The sequence below is a fragment of the Natrix helvetica genome (genome assembly GCF_964273705.1).
Source record: "Natrix helvetica genome assembly, chromosome: 4".
NCBI classification, from domain to species: Eukaryota; Metazoa; Chordata; class Lepidosauria; order Squamata; family Natricidae; genus Natrix; species Natrix helvetica.
In genome coordinates this window covers 139,287,150-139,307,874 of record NC_138550.1, presented here as the reverse complement: position 1 = coordinate 139,307,874, position 20,725 = coordinate 139,287,150, and the positions used below count along the sequence as shown (strand labels likewise).

The following is a 20,725-nucleotide window of genomic DNA, read 5'->3' as shown; positions in this document are numbered from 1 at the left end:
TCTAATGAGTTAAATGATATGAAGGTTGTGTTGACCAGCATAATTCACTTCATTGTGTGTGCATAACGCATAACGTTGAGTGCTTTGATATGGATGAATGTACAGAATAACAATAACATTTAGCACACATCTATGCTTTGGCAAATTAAAATTAGACATGAATTCTCCTCTTCCCTTTATCATTTATTGGTCTGTATAATTCAGGCACGTTACATTATATGTAAAGAACATAGGAATCCAGGATATTCTTAAGTGCATTTTTCTACAATTTAAACCCACATATCTGTCTTGTATCAGGTAGAACCACTGAGGCCCAACCCATTATTTTATGCTCCAGATTTCCGCAATCTAGAACATTCATGACATGATAAAGCAGGATTCTGATTATGCCATCTGTTCCAGCTGCCTCTAACAGCTGGGCTTATTCAAAACGAAGCGCCTGCGAGCCCGGATGGATACAGCTGGCAGCTCTTCCATTAACACCCGCGTCCTTTCCCTCACTCGCAGTCGGGGCCGAGGCCTATGTCACCTGGCCCCGCCGAAGGGGGACAAGGCAATCCCGAAGAGGTTCAACAACCGGGCTCGGAGGTGGGGGGAGGGAGGGGTTAGGGCGGGTGGGGGAGGGAGAACAATCCGTCGCGCTAGAATGACGGAGGCGGTTGCGCAGTATCTATTGGCCGAGTCCGAAGAGGTGGAGCTTCACCTCCACGTGGACCGGCTTCCGGAGGGCGTCCCGTGGGTTGCGTACGTCTCTAAAGTCAAAGAAGAGCTACATTGTAAGGGGACCGGATTTGAACGTTGTCCCCCCCGCTTGGGGTTTCCTCGCTTGCAATTCCCTTTCTCCTCGGACATCATAAAAAGGTGAGTTTGCTAGATCGTAAATTGCGTTTTATGGCGAACGGTGCGGCATTGGTTTTACTGCCCAGGTCAGAAGTCTTCAAACATAGCAACTTTAAGACCTGTGGCTGGCTGGAGAATTCTGGGAGTTGAAGTTCACAAGTCTTAAAGTTGCCAAGTTTAGGGACCCCTGGCCCAGAAAATGCTAAGGACTGGCTCGGGCCAGCATGGCTAATAACAGCCCTTGCCCTGCCCCTGGAACGCTCTTCCCCCGAGATCGCCTGTCCTTCCCAAGGGCCCTTAAAACCTGGCTCTTCCCCCAGGCGAGGGAGTAAGGCGAGGCCAGAGTGGTTTTTGAATGAAGGGGGGGCACTAGAGAAGTGTGGCTGTGGGGCCAGGTTTTTCCGTTTTAATTTTGTTTTTAATTTTCTATTAAATACATTTCTTAACGCTTTATAAACATCGTATTGTCTGGGTATTTAATTTGCATAACAATACAAATTACATTCTTAACCTCCAACCCTTTTTTCCAACCATTGGTAAAATAAATTGCATATTTGATAGTATTCTATGTCCTCTTCCTGCTTAATTGGCCATGTCAATCTTATGCATTTCTGCACAATCTAGTATCTTTAACTATTTCTTCATCTGGTGGTATATCTTCATTTTTCCAGTAATGTGCGAAAATAATCCTCATTTCTGTTTTAATTTTCATTGCTGCTGATTTTTATAGTTAGAACAATTAGTGGAACAATTTGCCTCCAGAAGTTGTGGGCGCTCCAACACTGGAAGTTTTTAAGAAGAAATTGGACAACCATTTGTCTGAAATGTTATAGGCTGAGCAGGGGTTTGACTAAAAGATCTCCAAAGTACCTTCCAACTCTGTTGTTCAATTTTATACTGTTTTACGGTTAACACATTTTAAATAAATATGAGCAACTATATAAATAAGTAGGCCTGTTCAATGACATTTAGCTTGGGGATCAACTCTTGGCAAATGCACCTTTCAATCCTTGGGGTTGGAATCTGTATACTGTAGGTTATGTCCTGTTGCGTCTCTCATTTCACCCCGGCCCTTAATTCACTCTGCTTGTGAGTTGCCCAGCACTGTTGTTAAAGCCAGTCGGCAGGAAGAGTGGCCTTTACCTTTTCTAATCAACTCTCTATTATCCAGAAGGCTGATAAGTTGGTAGGTTAACTTTGCCATCTGTTGTCAGCAAAGTATGGCAGCTTTGCAGAAATGTGATTACAGTACTCTGTATATTCCCACGTCTGTTAGTTTTAAAGCTTTGTGCCCCTCCCACAGCCACAGAAGGGGGATAAACAAGGGTCAAAAAAGGGTAGTGATGGGTAAGTCCTAACCACTTGTGATATGCTGATTCTGATTTTTTTTTTAAAAAACCCACCTTTGTGGAGATAAACAAAATGTTATTGGTGGATGGAAGGTCAACAAAATGATTATTCACTGTTTAGTCATTAGAAAACATACCATGAATACAGAGAAATGTCAGTCGTGTGTCCAAATGACTTTATTGCATCTTAAAAGGTGCAATGGTATCAATATTATAGAATGCTGTTTTCTTTCATGCAGGTTTTAATTTTTCCTACAATTAATTTAGGAAGTCTCTTTAGTTGTGTTAGTGAATAAAGTCATTATCAGCATTATTATTAAAGATGACAAAAGATCTAGTACATTGCCCAGAACTAGAACAAAGGAACCTCCTCATGCAGAAATACACAATAGATAATATATTTGTAATAAAAAGGTAGATCACAACAAACAGCAATTGATGAAAGAAGTCTGCTTCTGAAAATTCATCCTTCAATAATTCATTCACTAATGAATATACTAGAAATGATATTTCCCAACTAGTGAAATAGATGTTATTTAAATAATCACCTTGAGTGTTTGACTAATAATTACAAAATTTTAAAATATTTACATTCTTTAGATCATGGGCAAGAATAAGGCAAAAGGATTGAAACAGGCCAATGTATTCCATATAGCCAATAAAAAAATACTAAAGGCTAAAAGTAAAACAAAACCAGTGGCAACCAATCTAAAAAAGGTATGTACTAGATGATTCTGTGATACTTTTTAAAAATGTGTGCTTATGCTGTACACATTAAATTAGGGTTTAAAAAAATTTAAGACTTTTGTTATTTAGCTATACGAGCTTTATTCCCAGGTCTATATAAAGTCACTTTCCTTGGTGGAATGTTTTTTGTAGGAATTCTGACAATTGAAATCCCATGCATCAAGAACACCGGCTATGGGAATGCTCCAAAAGTGAATACAATGCATTCTCCATGCTTTCTCTAGAGTGGAACTCTATGTCTGATTGATAAGGTTGCTATGATGTTGAACCCGATGTAATAGTTGGGAAAAACACATTTTGTGTTGGGATTTCTTAGTCAAACTAATTGATAAGAGCATTGCCAAGTTATATACAAAACTATGCTATATTTGTGTATGCAGTTGCATAGCAACATACAGAATCTACAGAATAAGCAGCTTGAATTATCAACAGGTGTAGCAGCACAGAAAATGAAGTATTATAGTATATGGAGTGAAAGTATTATGGATTTGATTTATTAATTCCTTTGGCTACTTAGGACTCTAATTTTTAAACATCAAATATTTAACTCTTTCTACTAAAGAAAACAACTAAAAATGTGGGAATGCTTATCTTGATTATTTGCTTTATGTCCTAAACCTTTACACTGTAAGTTAATGAAGATTAAACAGATTCATGAGAGTAGTTGTACTTTTGTGCTTCGTTTTCATCTTGATATAAAAAAGGCCAAATTGTTTTTCTTTTTTCTCAAAAGATAAATATAGTGAATGATGAAAAAGTTCACAAGATAGATATGGTATTTACAGAAATACAGAGAAATGTTAAACAGTTGTCCAAAACTGTTCCACCAGATTCTTCAAAGAAACTTCGGGTAAGAATTCGTTCATATGGAGACAAATTCTGATCTGTGTATCTTTTGGGGGAGAATGGGATGATTTAACCAAAGGTAGTTTAAACACACGTCTGACCCTTTGTGATAAAAATAGTCAACACAGCCGAAAGGAGTGATGTTTCTTGCTTTCATCCCTCCCCCCCCCCCCCTAAAATGTTTTTGCAAACCAAATACATTCTCTTACCTTTTGGAGAGATTATGTGAATCTTCACACACTTCCTGATCCTATGTCTGAGAGTCATGTGGATAGGCAGCCATTTGTATAGGTTTTTTTTTTAGCTTTCTAATTTCTAGAAGTTGGAAATTTGACCAATCATATTGTTCCTGGACATTGAGGTCTTGATATATTACATCTATGGTTTTGTCCACATCCTGGCTAAAATGTGTATGTTGCACCTCAGAACAAATCATCTCAATTATTATTTAGGCAAGGGGAGGAAACCATTCTAAAATATTCTCTAACCCTTAAGTTGATAAACATATTTCCCAACTGCAAAGATTATCTGGTGCTCTTCTTATAGTATTCACAGTCTATTTTTCTGTAGCAATATTTTAAAATGCATTTCTGCAAACTGTAGTGTGCCCCCCCAACTCCCATCAATTGGTAATGAAGGCAGACATAAAAAAAACCTACTGCATGCATTTCTGCAGTCTGAGCAAAAGCAGCCTAAAAAGCATTGAGTTGCTTATTCCAAAACATGTTATGTACCATATTTTTCAGACTATAAGATGCACGGGAGTAAAAGACACACCTAAAATTTGAAGAAGGAAAAAAAGTTTTTGGCCTTCACAAAAAACGGGCCCATTTTTAGCCTCCCAAACCCCCCACACATCCCCTTTTTGCCCTCCCCAGCCCCCAGGAGCACTCTGCAGGCTTCCCAAACCCTTCACCAAAAACAGAATGCAGAGGGGGGGGGAGGGTTTCCGGGAGACCAACAACAGAGCCATATTCAGTCTTTAAGACACACAGACATTTACACCCACTTTTGGGAGGGGGGTCTTATAGTCCGAAAAATATGGTAAATGTTTTGACAATTGTATCCCCAAGAAAAGCCCATATTAGCTGAAATCTTTAGTACTCAGAACATTTCAAGGTGCATGTTTCCTTCTTCAGATTCCAAACAGCCTGGAAGACAAACCGGCTAATGTGGATGCTGCTGCAAACTTACTTTCTCAGTTGTAGCACAAAACAATATAGCGATGTGAAAATTACATCTTTTGGTATGTCACAAGCAATCTTTTGTATAGTTTTTATTTTTAAAAAATCTTGTTAATATACAAGTATTGGTGTTCTTTAATATGAATTACAAATAGTGCTTTCCTTAATCTAGGAATGTGAGAAATATAGGGAAAAAAGATATTTAAAGTGCTAATAAAGAAGGCACTCCACAGAATGTTTTGGGGTTTCCCGAGGGAACTGGGAGAGAAATAACCTAAGAAATCGTCCTTTACTTTACAAATGGCAGTGGAAGTTTGAAACATATGGCCAAAACTTCAGAATAATTATAGGGAGTTCCTAAGAGACCAGATTTTCGCTAGCTCTAATGGAAGCAGAGAAGCAGCATTAAGAATTTTGCTTCCTAAAAGAAAAATAGGCATATAAGTAACTGTACTGAGATACTCTTAACAGTTCAGCTCTGCATTTCATTACATTTAGAAACTCTTCACAATAATAGTTTAAAAAAATGTATGCCCAGCATTGGTCAGTCATGGAGTTTTGCATTCATTATTTTAAATACTTGAATTATAAAACTGCATCTACTGTATTACATAGTTAGAGGTAGATAAGGAAATCTGGTTGCATCAAATCTAGTAGTTCAAGATCTGAACATCGAAGAGATCACAGACTCCTTCATTATCATCCAGGTTGAAGCTGTAGTCATCTCCAGGTGTTGGAGACAGTCGTAGCAGAGGAAAAACTGTAAGACAGTATCTTAAGTTATACTTGGTTAATATTCAGGAACAGTTAGTAAGCATCATTATATTGATTCACTGATAAGTGTGAGTGCAAGTGGAACATTCCCCTTCTCCTTTCAGGTCCCAGCACCACTAATACTACATAGTTCCATTCTCTAGTCTCAGGTTTTAAAGTATATCTTACTCTTATTCTAGAATTTGGAAGATCTTATGCCACTAGTTCAGAGGTGGGCTGCACATACTTTAACAACCAGTTTGTCGAAAATGTGATCATGCATGCCCGCTTCACACTTGCGTGCTACGCGTGAGTGCCTTCCACATTTGCGCGCAACACTTAAAACAAGACTTTTTCAATGGGAGTGGTGCACAAAGCAGCTTGGCTGCGGGGTGGGGCGAGCAAGTGGGAAAGTGAGATCTCTAGGACCGGATAGCGGGAGGGTGGTGGTGCAACCAGTGCTCAGAACTACCAGTTCAGGTGAACTAGCAGCAGCCCACCACTGCACTAGCTCCTGGATTATTTATGGTGTTCATATGCCTTTCTAATCAAGCTAATGTAACAAGTAATGAGTTCACAGACTTGAGAGACTTTTAAAAAACCCACACATTTCAGAATTTGCCTTATTTATAAATGGTGAGAAATGACTCAGAAACCAAACAAGTAAAATACGGTATAACATTCTGGATGCACAATGCAGATGTCATCATTGCTAAACAATAATGGGAATGTCAGTGGTAGAAAAACATTAAATTAATATGTAAGATTATACTTAAAGAAAAGCTAGTGTAAGATGTTTATCACTGGTATATTATTGTACTATCAAATACATTTTTCCCTTAGTTCATTTTTGTCTACCTTTTCCTTGTCTTAAAAATACTCAGTAAAGATATTTTTTAAAAGCATAGTTCACAAATTTCCTGTGATTAATAAATACTGCTAGTAAGTTGTTTCAATTCTAGTTTTTTAATTTTAAATTCAAACAAAACAAATGATTCTTCACAGTAAATACCTTTACAATGCAGTTGTACGTGTACAACGTACAAGTACATTATCTAATGTGCAAGCACAAGTAAATTATTAAGCCAGTATTATCTATAGGCAGAATTTAAGGAACCAGTAAAAAGTGAAGGATGAGGCTGAAGTTTGGCCTGACCTCCAAAGGCTTATTTCTTTGTGACATGGATTTTTAGATATTTCATAGTAACTTCCAACCAAAAGCTTCATAATACAAAGCATTAAGGAATTCTTGGCTTTCTATCTTTTCATAGGTGGTTTACCTGTTATCATTTTAAAATGTGTTTTTTATGCATAACCTTTGAAGAAATAGTAAGAATGATATTTGGATAATCTTTATAGTAAAAATGGTTTTCCTTTGTCTTTTTTTATTCCAGATACAGAATGGAACACATAGCTTTCAACACTGGAAATCTAAGTGTATACAATAATATTGGAATACCTGGATTTTATATAATGAATTGGAAAACTAATACTCTCCAAAGTGGCCCTAGTTTAAGCAATTGAGGAAATATTTCAAGATGTTTTTTTTTAAAAAAAATATTATCCCTTTAGTCTATGCATAGCTAAGAGCCAATTTATCAACAGAGAGCTGGATTTGGGACATTGGTCTATACTTACTAGCTGAAATTATAATTTAAAGTGAAATTGTGATGTAAACACTTAAATCACTACCGTCTAATGTTATTGATCAAGTTTCTCTGAGTACTTTTTAAAATGTAAGATAAAAGGATTTTGTACATTAAATATAATTATATTTCTTTGCTGTAGACAGAATAATTTCTGACTTATTCAAAATTTTACATAATGAGTGGAAAATTAATAGGAAAAACAAAAATATGTACTTTAATATTGAACTGAATTCCCCTGTTTGAACAAGTGCCAGAGGTTAGTAAATCCCTTACTTTAGTTTGCCCCAGAATATGGAATTACTGTTTAAATTTGGGCAATATGAAAATTTTGGCTTGGATTTTGACTAACTATATTAAAGTAACAGCTGTTTTCATTTTCACCCTCCTCCAAAATGCAGCTTGGTATTTAAAAACTAAAAATGGGTACAGCAATAGCACTTGGACTTCAATTCTTTACAGCCCTCTCTAAATGGTTTACAGAGTCAGCATATTGCCCTCAACAATCTGGGTCCTCATTTTACCAACCTCGGAAGGATGGAAGGCTGAGTCAATCTTGAGCCAGTCATGATCAATGTCCTGGAGTGAGCAGTTAGTGCAGTACTGCATTCTAACTACTGCACTACCATGGCTCAGTATATCTTAATACTGCTGTAATAGTACCATTTCATCTATTAAATTATTCAATTTGAACCATAGGTTTGAATGAGGCAGTTTTCCAAAAGTAAGCGGAGACTTTTTTCAGCAACTCCACTTTGACCACAATGGCTACTAATGACCTTCAGTATTTCTATGTCTACTGCAGAGAAGTGTGCTACTAATTCACAGCCTATTGAATTAGAGCAGGTTGGTTGGACTACAGGTGCTTCCTCGCAAATGTCAGGACATTAGTTTTAATTGAAGTAATAAATATAGATGCCACTAGTTAAGTGGAAAATTCAGTGCCCAAATCTTTTACACCAAATGAATGAAATTCTGATTTTTACTGATGTACATCCATCCAAAAATGGAATCATGAACTAACACTTGTGCAAACTTGTAAAGTGCAATTTTTACATTTTTACATCAAATTTTATAATATAAGAAACTTACCATCGGAGGACATCAGTTCATCAATGATATCACTGTTAGTAATACCTGTCGACAAAGGTAAATTCACAACTATGCATATAGAGAAATGGCAAACCAAAATGCCTAAGAAAAATCAAAATATCTCATTTAACCTCCCCTAATTTCTACTGTAATGCCAAAAAAGTGAAAACATAAAATACTATATTGAGCCCAACAAATCTAACACACACATTTTATTAAACAAACTTATTAATTTTCAAACCTCCAAAAAGCCTTTTTCACCCTCAAAAAGATTACCTGCCTCAGCATGTGGGATATGAATTTAGCTAATGAATTAAAGGAAGTTACAAGATTACGATCTATTTTTAATAAAATACAGTATTCAAGTAATCTAGCTTCAATTAATTTCTTCAAAACTTTCTTTTGGAATTCTAACATTTCATGTAAGCTGCTCTTGGTGAAATGAACACAAAGCTGTGCCACACCCAATACTGTGATCTCAAGTTACAAGGATCAGGATTAAAAAAAAATCTAACCCCATGGCAGTTATGAAGCACACACTAAGAAAAACTAAGCCCTTGGCCAGCAACCAGAAACATCAACTAGGAGACAATCAAAAACTGCTTTAAATCATTTTCATAAAACACAGAAAGTTTGAGAAACGTTTTATCAAAACGTGTCAGGGATATTGGCAATCCTTCTAACCTTATGTTTTCAAAAATTGTGGGCATAGCATGTTCAAGTGGTATAACGTTTTTAATGTCACTGTTGATTCCAAGAAGTGAGCATTAAGATTATTTAAAATACTATTCTCTTCATGCTATATCCACTTAGATACAGGGTTAACCTAAATTAGGAAGGTCTCATTCTTAGCCACGATCTTCTCTTTCTCGGTACTTCCCTTTCCAAAGATTTATCTATGAAGCATAATGAAAGATTTGGAGAGAAGCGGAAAGCAGGATGTTGCTGAAATGAACAGATAGAAGTTTTTCCATTTTATTGCTTCCAGGATGAGGACAAGCATTTGTGTATTGTATCTGGGCCACTACAATAGCTTTTAGCCAATCAGAGTATCTCTAGTGTCATAAAGGAAAAGCTGGTCAAACAGATATTGGCAGTAAGAATTATCCTTGAGATGTAATATATTGCATTCTAGATGCAAGAAATTGGCTATATTATCCTGGACCCATGGACTTTTGGCTCAGTACCATATGCAGTGATTATAAAATAGCTATAGATGAAAAGGCTTGACCCCAGAAATAAGGTCAATTATAAGACTTCTTTTTAAAAATAAAATAAAGCAGCTAAGCATTTTTACTAAACAAGAAAGGTTTCATTCTTTTCAAGTTTTGGATTTCTGGATACTGCCCAATTAACATTAAACAATTAGATTGATTTAGTTTGATTTAGTGGTTCAGGCACCAGACTAGAAACCAGGAGTCAAGCGTTCTAGTGCCACTTTAGGCATGAAAACTAGCTGAGTGATCTTGGGTTAGTCACCCTCTTTCAGCCCAACCTATTTCACAGGGCTGTTGTGGGGGAAAATAGGAGGAGGAAGGAATATTAGGTATGTTTTCTTCCTTGAGTTATTTATAAACAATAAAGGCAGGATTTAAAAAAAATCAAATGAATAAATAAATGTAAGATGATCTTTACCTCCAGGTTCATCCATCTTTGCTATGTCAAATGTGTTCGACTTTAGAATACTATTGACATCCAGTGGAAGGAAAGAAGAAGGGAGGATTGTTGAGCTAGGCGTGGTTTCGGTTACAAGGCTATCATACAACTCGGAATCTGGAATACTGGCACACAGTGTTTCAGGAGCTGGGCTTCCTTGTAAAGTGATATCTAGAGTAGTGGAAATTTTTCAAGTTAAAATCCAACATGATAGTTCAATGCAATAAGCAAATATTGAAAAAGAGCACAGGTTGGCAACCTCTATTTTATTCATCTATATGGCCGTCCATCTCGCGGAAAGCGATTCTGGAAGATGCACAACAATTCAATAAAATAATATCTCAAGAATTTATGAAATCCTGCAGGATTTCAGCATGCTCCCGTATTATTTCAGTCAAAAACTAAAATCCCGTCAAATTTGGCATTTTTCCAAGAGGCGAGCATTGTTTAAATTTTCATATATATTTTTGGTGATTTATGCCACCTCATAATTACTAGTATCAGCAAAAGATACGATTAGAGAGATAAGCCATTTTTACACCAGCTAGCACATAAGTAACTAGTTAGCTAATCGCACTACCTAGTAATTCAAAATGTTTGTTTTATTTCCCACCTTTATTGTTTTATAAATAATTCAAGGCAGAGAACATACTCAGTATTGCAAGATTTTTATTTATGCAGACTCATGTTGTTTTCTTGATGATGGACAACAATCAAATTATGTTTCCAGTTAGCTATTTTTCCCATTTTGTTCAGAACAAGTTGGAATTTTAAAACAAATTTGAAAGACTGGTTTAAGGTCATTAATTCTAAAGTTGGAAACTATAGTATCTCAGCTTGGGTAGAAGGCAAAGCCATGGGTAATTAGGAATAGCCTTTCATTTCAGTGCAGATCAAATAGAATACCATGCTTAAATTTCCTAGTGTATGAAGATATTCTTGCACTCAAACATGATTAAAGAATTTTGATTTACAGCCTGAGGTGACTCTTAATACTGTTTTTATAATGAGAAAACCATTGAGACTTTGTTAAGCTGCCCACCGAAGTAATCACTATTATCTACTCACGGTAGTCCGCTTTTAAACTGCTGGGTCAGCAGCAGTGGGAGTGATTGACAGGAACTCACCCCATTCCGCGGCAGTAACTAGGTTTCAAACACAAGCCTACCAATCATCAGCCCAGCATCCTAACCACATAAGCCACAATGTTCCACTAGCTTAGAGTTCTCTCTTTAGCAAATATATTATTTTTATAAGATTATCATCCTAACTGTTTACTTAGATAGGACACAAATATAAATTTCAGAAATCTAGTCTGTAAATAACCTAGTTAGTCTAAATAATTATACAGGATATAACCACATCCCTTGACAAAAGAGTACAAAAAATCTAAACAATGGTATCAAGTTTTCTGGGCAAATTTCTGAGAAGGAAAAGAGTTTCTATACCCACCTGTTGGTATATCTGTCACTGGAGTTTGTGGAAGGGATTGCTTCTGATTAAGGTCTGAAGGCTCTTGTAATCTCTGGGGATCTGCATTTGGTTTAGGGGAAGTCAGTGGAACTGCAGACTGCAGGAGATCATCTGGTGGAGGTACTGGGAAAACAACCGGTTTGGAATAACTGGACTCTTTGTTAATGAGCAGTACATGGATAGGTCCCAGGCTGCTCTTTAGATTGATCTGGTATTTCTTTTGTCCCTTTAGAGAGAGCAAAATGAAAGTTTTAACATGCTTTATATCAAAACAGAAATATTAATCAATAGTCAGTCAAAACTGATTCCATTCAAAATTATAAATGAAAGTTTTGAACTGCCAACACTAGGAAATCAGTTTGCTAACATGCTTTCTTTCTTTAGTTAACACTCGTTTTGTTCAATATGGGATTGGCATTTTTTATAAAATTATTTTTACAAAACATTTACTTATTTAGCAGTTTAATGGAGTAAAATATTACAAACAAGTAAAATGCACAACCACAAAGCAAAATTCTTCAATAATAAAAGTATTTTATATTTACATATCTAATATTTTCACAGAAAGGCAAAAAGAGAACTCTATTTCAAAATAAATTGAAATACAGTGAATTCTGTGGCTAATCACAGAAGGAGCTACCAGCTAAACATACGGCTCTGGAATGATATAACATTTTATAGTTAAGTGCAATGTAGTCATTTCTTCAGCAGTATACAGGCTTCAAAATGAAGTTGATGAATAAAGGCAAATACTATTCAATTGAATCATTATCTTCACACCACCAAGCTGCAATTTAAATAATCCTTACATCATTTGCAATCATTTAGATGGATAATTGAATTACTGAACACTGCATCTTTTAAAACAATTTGTGAGACTAACAGATAACAATTGTAAATTATATGCTTTGTGCAATGGATATTCAATAAATTCCGTTCCAATTAAATCAAAATGGTTATTTCTACATACCACATGTGGCACAGGAACTTCTAACTGTGTACCAGAAGGTGCTTGAATTGCTAGTAGTGTATCTCCTGTTTATGGAGAAACAGTCAAATCTTAATTGAATGCATTTGTTTATATTTTTATATGCATTCCTTCAGTTCAATGTCAATTCAGTCTGAAACTCCATGTTTTAATGCACATGGCAAATAAGGCATGGCAACAGCTCTGTAAATCATAAGTCATGCTTTAATGAGAAGACAGTCCTATTTGATTCTACATTGGCCATTTTACTTTTCTTTGTATTCTTCAAGTTTCATTACTGTCCCATCTGGGTGCTGTTTCCTACTGCTCTGATCTTTAGACAGAAATCCGAATGTGTTCTACTCTCTGAAAAGGAATTAAAGATACAGAGCAGATTATATATTACAGTACAAATTGACAGCACACTGCAGCGACTAGCAGATGTTATTGTTATATCTTATTAGATAAAAGGCTCCTGGGGATTTTATGAGGCAAGATCTCTGGAAAAACAACTGCTATATGCTTAAATTATCACTAATCACACAGCCTGTGTGTCTCATGTAGGAAAAATAATTTGCAAGCAGACTTAAATATTTTATCTTACCACTGAAGCAGTCACAAATGTCTTCATGAGTGATATATGAAAAAGTGGGTCTTGTCAAGGAATTGTATAAAAATAAATTGATTACATATAGTTGGTGAGATTTTAAGAGAGGTATAACTAGTAGTTCAAATATTCTGTGTGGCATTCATCACCCATGAGTGAAATTGCATCATTTAAAAATAATATATTTATATATTATATTTTCAGTATTTCTAGACCGCCCCCTCTCCCCGAAGGGACTCGGGGCGGTGTACAGGTGTGTCATTAAAACTAATACAAAAAACGAATATCCCATACCCTTAAAAACAAATTAAACCTCATGAAATGGTTTCGTTCATTTTAATATGACTTTGTGAACTACCAGACTGAAAGTGATGACTTTTTAACAGGGAACTAAGTCTCAAGCAAATGTGCCATTCTGTAGTTTTACAACTCTGGGAAAAAATTCTATAAACCATTCAAATTCAGTGCAATGCCAAATATCCTACAGATACTCTAGACCAGTGGTTCTCAATCTGTACTCCACAGACCCCTGGGGGGCCACTATGTAACCCACGAAGGCTTGAAGAAATGTTATGATTTAAATCTTGAGTCAAGTCTTGGGGGTCCATAGTCAATATAGTCTATGGCCACAAAAGGTATTTAAAGGGCTCCGTGGTGAAGAAACAGTTGAGAACTTCTGCTCTAGACTAACATAACCTGGATGTGGAGGCAACGAATGTAAAATTAATATACAGGCAATGCAACAGCAACAGAAATATACTTGTGAACTGGGTTATCCTATTCCAGTTCCTCCGTCTTCTGCCCCAATCTCATCTCTAGAATTAATGTTAAAGACACAGAAGGGCCCAGGGGAAGGCTTGTCCTACTCTAACAAATTATTTAAAAAGGTAAAAGGTAAAGGTTCCCTTTGCACATATGCACTAGTTGTTTCTAATTATACAATTTATACAAAATATACAAATTATACTACATATCAAAGGATATCGTTTATTGATGGAATCTTCCTTAACATTTTTTATACTTTGTTGTAACCACAGTTTCTGCTGATCCAGTTCCTTTTCTTTTATTTCTAGCTCTTCAATTTCTGCTTCAAGGTATCTCAGTCTCTCGATGACCTCCTTTGTATTACAACCAGCCCCTACACCTCTTAGAGAAAAAAAGTTAATAATATTGGGAAGTGACAAAAAGCAGATTTTCAGACTTTCAAGCTGCTCAGCTGGGCCTGAAAGTGCCAGTTTTCCTTTCCAGCCCAAGTGATAGAAAGAATGGTTCAATAGTGTTTTCATCTTTTTTATCTGATTTTAGCACATGAGGCAAAGAGTTTAATATTGCTATACAGAAGACTCCTTAATATAAAAATGTTAAGTGTCATACTAAGGAAGAAAAATATTTGAAAGAAACTATTTTCATATATTATATCCTCAGCATGTATCCTAAAATTGAAAAAATTATATTACCCAATTTCTAATAGGGGAAAAGGTTTTTTATGGGCACTGGCATAAAACATATGTCCTATTGCTGATGTTTCTTACTGTCTGAAATATGCTGCCTGCCAAAAATACACAAATTGGTAATCACTGGTAGATATTATTGAGAAGTGAATAGTAAGGTCTATCAGGAATGCCAATTTAATGTGCTTTATTGGCAAGCAATTTGCATTGTGGAAAGGTGAAATAGGACAACCTCAATTTTTATAAATTCTTTCTCTGTTCATTAATTTATTTTTATTTGGATATAATCATAATATATTTCTTGTTCATCTCATGGTTTGAGGTGACTTATGGTGGATGCCCAGTCTTGTAGGCTTTAAAATCACCTGAAGCTCACACTGATTCACAGGACTTTGGTTAATTTACATTGTTGAGTCTTTTATCCTGATTGGTCAGGATATTTACATATTGTTATGGTTTTGCAAGATAGAATAAAAGTTTCTATTGTGAGCTCTTGAGTTTATCTGTAAAGCATAGCTTGGAAGTTTCCCAATAAATAAAATATACAAAATAAATTCAAATCCCTTTAAAACTCATACATTTATCACATTCATGGAAGACAGTTACTCTTCAAATTTTCAGCATGCATCTAAAAGTATCCATCAACTAATTCTCTTACTTCCACTGGATGCTATTTTTTGACTTTTTTTCAATAAGATCTATCCCTTCCAAAACATTGGTGATGTCATAGATCCGCCTTTTCTGCCGTACAGCCAATGTATCAGCAGCCTGGGAAGAGAAAGAAGAAAAAAGAACAATGCATGGAGATGAAGGGCAAAAGGAGAGGCTCATTAGGCAGCTGCAGTGCATTTGTACAAGCCTCCTAGGGAATATTAATCACAACCTTCCAAGGAGACAGATGCACAATTAGAGACCTCGGACCACCCTCCCTGCCTGTGGAACAGGGGCAATCAAACAGAATGCCTATACAAGTGACCTCCTGAAAACATGCCTATGGAACTCCCCACGTGGAAAGAAATTCTTTTGGAGTTAGCCATGCATGAGTCCAGTGGGTGAGAGGGAGCGGAAGAGTCAAAAAGATAGTGGAACCTTCTTGAACAGGGATCAGAAGAATAATGTATCATTTTCATGGAAGAAAAGGGATGGAAAAGAACGGAAAATGGCAAGTCACTGTTGCAAAGACAGGTAACTCCATCTCTGATATACTTTTGTGTATCAGAAGTGTAAAGTTTACCATGGATTTCCACTTGTTATTTTGCCACATTTTAAAGGAGGAGTCAAACTATTCTCCAAGGCACCTGAGGGTAGAACAAGAAGCAATGGGTGGAAACTAATCAAGGAGAGAAGCAACTTAGAACTGAGGAGAAATTTCCTGAAATTTAGAACAATTAATCAGTGGAACAACTTGCCTCCAGAAGTTATGAATGCCCCAACACTGGAAGTCTTTAAGAAGATGTTGGCTAGCCATTTGTCTGAAATGGTATAGGGTTTCCTGCCTAGGCAGGGGGTTGGACTAGAAGGCCTCCAAGGTCCCTTCCAACTCTGCTATTGTATTGTATTATTATATATAGGCATATGGATTTCACCAGCTCAGTCCCATGTATTATGTACCTTATGGGCAAAAAAAATGAAACCACATAACTCAAATGCTATCATTACAGATATTCTTAGCCACATGGTACCTTACTTCATCCCGAGTTCTACTAAAAACAAGGCAGAAAGAGAGTGAATTTCAGTCTGTAAGCAGTAGTCAAAGTGATTAGCAGCCCAAGATTTAAGCCAGTAATTTTTATATTGGCATGGATCCAATGTAAACCCTTGGAAGAGCAGGCCGCCTAAATTTTCTCAATAAAAGCAAAGTAGATTTTACTTTAATACTATTTTAATGACTCACTGGATGAAACATCTTTTTTGCTCCTTCAATTAATGGTGTAATAGTTCATTTTGTAACCAAAATTAGTAAAAGTTTATTTTATATTCCAGCAAGTTTCATGTACCTAACATATATAAAATGAGAATCAGTCTGATGTAGAGATTGACTACAGACTAGAAACCAAGAGATTTTGTGCTTTAGGCACAAAGCCAACTGCGTAACTTTAAGCTAGTCACTCTCTCTTAACCCCAGGAAGAAGATAATGGCAATTACTGCTAAAAATCCTACCTAGAAAATTACAGCAACTAGTCCTAGCCTTTGCCAGGTAACTTGACTATATCCATCCATCCATCCATCCATCCATCCATCCATCCATCCATCCATTTATTTATGTAAATCATGTTATTTATCTGATTGAAAATTGATCTGGGGTTCAGCTTGTTTAAATCATGTGTGAACTGGCAGCCATTGGTGTAGTGATTAAGGCATCAGGTTAGAAATCAGGAGACTATGCATTCTAGTCCAAACCCGGCCACAAAGCCAGCTGAATGACATTGGACCAGTCTTTTTTTTTCAGCTGTAATTAGAAGGCAATGGCAAACTACTTCTGAAAAAAATTGCCAATAAAATTATAGGAACTTGTCCAAGCAGTATCAGAAAATTGGGCACGATTGAATGGAAGAGGGGGGGGGGGGAAGCAATGTTAACACACAGAGAAACTCTCTAGCATGTAAAAATGATCTACCATTAAGCAAGTGTCTAGGCCTACCTTTGAATAACAATGGACGTTTTTATGGCCAGACCCACAGTTACAATTAAGGCTGGAGAAAAGGACAGGGTTTTTTTAAAATGAAAATTGGGATGGGGCGCAGTGATCTTTTGTATTTTGACTATGACATACCGTATTTTTTGGAGTATAAGACGTATCTTTTTCCCTCAAAAAGAGGCTGAAAATCTGGGTGCGGCTTATACACTGAATACAGCATTTTTTGCCTCCCAAAACCCTACCCCCTTCACCAAAATGGCCGTGCATAGCTTTTAGGAGGCTTTCAGAGAGCTGCTGGGGGCTGGGGAGGGCAGAAATGCGTGAAAAACGGCCTGGTTTTTGCTCAATTTTACCCCCGTCCTCTATAAGCTCCCTAAAGGCTATCCATGCCCTTTTTAAAAAATGAAAAACGGACCAGTTTTTGCGAAAAATGGGCCATTTTTGCTCGTTTTTTGCCCCCCCCCGGAGCACTCTGCAAGCTCCCTAAAGGTTTGTCATGCCTTTTGGGGGGGGGGGGGAAACGGACCTGTGTTTGTGACAAATGGGCCATTTTTGGAAAGTTTGCAGAGTGCAAAAACTTTTTTTAAAAATTTTCCTCTTTAAACCTTGCTGCGTCTCATACTCCAGTGCATCTTATACTCCGAAAAATACGGTACCTATTTGGGAAACTATATTGCAGTACTCCAATTCAAAATGGTGAATGTCAGTTTTCAACAATCCAGATTTAAAAAACAGGTGTTTTGAGGCCACAGATTATTTATTTCTGCCTTAGACAGGATATAATCAAGACTAAGCAGAGTATCAATGCTAGTTGGTGCCTGGCTTGTACCCTGAAAGTAATTTCACTCTTTTAACACTAGATAAATCTACTTTACCAAGCAGAACTTGATTAATTTAATTTGAAAATAAGTTCCATTGCATTCACCCAAACTTATTTCTTGATAAAGCCACAAATGTTTAGGCCGCAATCCTACCTGCAGATTTTCTCAGGAACAAAGGAACATTCATTGTTCCACTGCTTACCCAGGGAGAATTAATAGCATCGCAACCCTTACATCTCTTACTATATTTATCTTGAATATGGGCAGAGAAGAGTGGCATTAGCATCTTAATTCACCACACAGAGAATGGGAGAAGGGTGATTTACAGACCGAAGAAAGGCCTGAATGTAAATCTCTGCTCAGCCTACAGCAAAGTAGTATATGCCTTATGGCCAGAAACTTTATTGCAGGCTAACCCAACCTCTCAGGTTTGTTTGCATAAGTGAAAAGGGGGATTAAAGGAAGGAGGGACTTTGAAGAAAAAAGAGCTCTTGAGGAGGAAAGGGTGGCTTTGCTTAATGCAAGTTAATACAGGTGTAAATCAGAAGACTTCTCCCCAACCCACTGTACAAGGCTGTTTAAAAAATAAAATAGACATGATGGAGAAAAGTGGCCACCAACCGCATAACCTGAACACGTTTTTTTTCTGATGCATTTGGTGACACGGGTGTGATAACTATGCAGGATGTATGCTTGCTTGCTTGCCTGCTTGGTATTTTTTTGTTGTTGTTTTAAACCTTTGTTTTAAGAGTGAAGGAGGGGGGGGGACGGGCAGTTTTGGAAAAACACGAGTTACCCTTCCCCGACCCCGCAATTTCCAGTTCGTTTTCCTTGCAGAACCCAGGTAGGAAGCTGCTGATGCACCAGGGGAGGAAAAAGCTCCCGCGGGGAGGAGAGGCTTGATCTTTCAGACCTCCTTATTTCCCTTTCCAACCTCCTCCACATACACCCCCCACCTCCCCCCCCCCACCTCTCAGCTCACCGCCTTCAGGTCGAGCACGCCGTCCTTGGCTTCCTGCAGCAGCGACACAAACTTGGTGGTGAGCAGCCCCAGACTCTTCTCGTGTCGGCTGCTGCTGTTGCCGCTGCAACCCCCGCTGCCGTCCAGGCTCCCGCCGCTGCTAGAAACCGCCTCGGCCAACGCCGCCGCGGCCATGCTGCATCGCTCCAGCCTCCTCGGCCAGTGGGTTTCCCCGGCAGCAGCGGCGGCCCCACGTGGCCCTCGTGGACGGCCTCCTCTCCTCCCCGGCCGCCAGCGAGCACAGCTGGCCCTGAATGGAGCAGCTCCGGGCCTCGCAGCCTTGCTTGCTGGGTGGGGGGGGGGGTGGAGGAGGAAGTGACGCCGCCTCTGAGTTGCTGGGAGACAAAGTTTTGTGTAGGGAAGGGGGAGAAAAAAAGAGGTTTGTTTTCTTCGAGGAGGAAACGTTTGCCTTTTCAGCTTTGCAAGCTCCCCCAAAGTCCGGCTCTTCCCCGCCCCCTCCCCACTTGTGTTAAAATGAAACTTTCTCCAATTGGCAACGGTGGAACTTTCTGCAACCACAACTCCCATCATTCCAGCTGAACAGCTAGGACCTGTTGTATAGTTCTGGATCTGCCTTGAAGGACGTTCATCTTAAGATCCAGAAATATTTCTATAAAATGACTAGAAAATAAAACAAAACATATAAATTGACTAGAAGTCCTTAAGACTTCTGCTTTCAAGCTTGCACAAAACTGGAGCATTCCCACCCTTGCAGAGGATGATTCTCAATTCTGTCTAGAGGGTTCTGGTTCTTGGGGTGTCCGTTTTCACGCAAAAAGGGGTCGGAAGTTTTAAATTAATTGTTAAGTATGTTTCCATTCAGACCTGGTTGAATTATATTGAAAATGGGCGACTTTCCCTTCAAGGGATGAGTCAAGAAGATTTTAAGAGTCATCTGTCAGTGATGCTTTTATGTGGATTCTTATAATGAGTGAACAATTGAATGTGATTACCTAATTGGGGCCTTCAAAGTGTTCTTTAAATGCTCATGTTTAAAAAAGGATTGCTTTTTAAAGGGTGCTAATAAAGATGGTTTATAAGTACTGTGTAAATTTGGCAAAGATCTGACAATGGCTTTGAATACAAGGAACAATGGCAAAGGTACCTGAACTGAATAATCCTTTCAAGTAGGGAAAGTATAGGCAATAAAACCATAAAAGTTGTAAAAAAAGAAATCAAAATTCATACTTTACCTTACAGATATTTCAAAACCTCAGTTTTATACATATAATTTCTATTCAAACATATAATAAAAAGGAAACTATTTCATCCTCTTAGAATTATAAAATAGCAACAATGATATATACCACTTTATTTTGCTCATTTATATATCAAATTTAGAGACCGCCCATCTCAATCACAGAGAAACTCTGAGCATTTTAGTTTCAGGGGTTGCCAATCTCTGCTCTTTGAGTTTATTGACAGTAGTTCTAATGATTTTCATAAAGCCATTTTCACAATAATCAGTCAAACATAGGATTGTAATACCTAAATCCTTTTGATGCAATGTCGCCATTTTTAAGGCTATATAGCCTTTCAGGAATAAAATTCAGTCCTTTTAATCACCTCCAATCTCCTAATATATTATACTGTTTAGCTTTAATGGAATGAAACTTCTTCCATGTTTGATGTA

The 20,725-nt window shown here is 37.4% G+C and overlaps 2 protein-coding genes across 2 annotated transcripts; one reads left to right on the top strand and one right to left on the bottom strand.

Annotated features, from left to right (window-relative positions):
* Positions 1 to 665: 665 nt before the first annotated feature.
* On the top strand, positions 666 to 7,802 carry RBIS (ribosomal biogenesis factor). The gene is made up of 5 exons (XM_081951018.1): positions 666 to 861; positions 2,790 to 2,906; positions 3,670 to 3,786; positions 4,922 to 5,028; positions 7,114 to 7,802. The coding sequence occupies exons 2-4, from the start codon at positions 2,793 to 2,795 to the stop codon at positions 4,988 to 4,990; spliced, it is 300 nt and encodes a 99-aa protein (XP_081807144.1). The 5' UTR covers positions 666 to 861; positions 2,790 to 2,792; the 3' UTR covers positions 4,991 to 5,028; positions 7,114 to 7,802.
* On the bottom strand, positions 5,044 to 19,466 carry E2F5 (E2F transcription factor 5). The gene is made up of 9 exons (XM_081951017.1): positions 19,054 to 19,466; positions 15,270 to 15,379; positions 14,145 to 14,306; positions 13,158 to 13,201; positions 12,557 to 12,621; positions 11,566 to 11,812; positions 10,093 to 10,284; positions 8,458 to 8,502; positions 5,044 to 5,726 (listed from the first exon to the last, which is right to left on the bottom strand). Exons 1-9 carry the CDS (start codon positions 19,225 to 19,227, stop codon positions 5,617 to 5,619), a joined length of 1,149 nt encoding a protein of 382 aa, XP_081807143.1. The 5' UTR covers positions 19,228 to 19,466; the 3' UTR covers positions 5,044 to 5,616.
* Between the last annotated feature and the right edge of the window lie 1,259 nt (positions 19,467 to 20,725).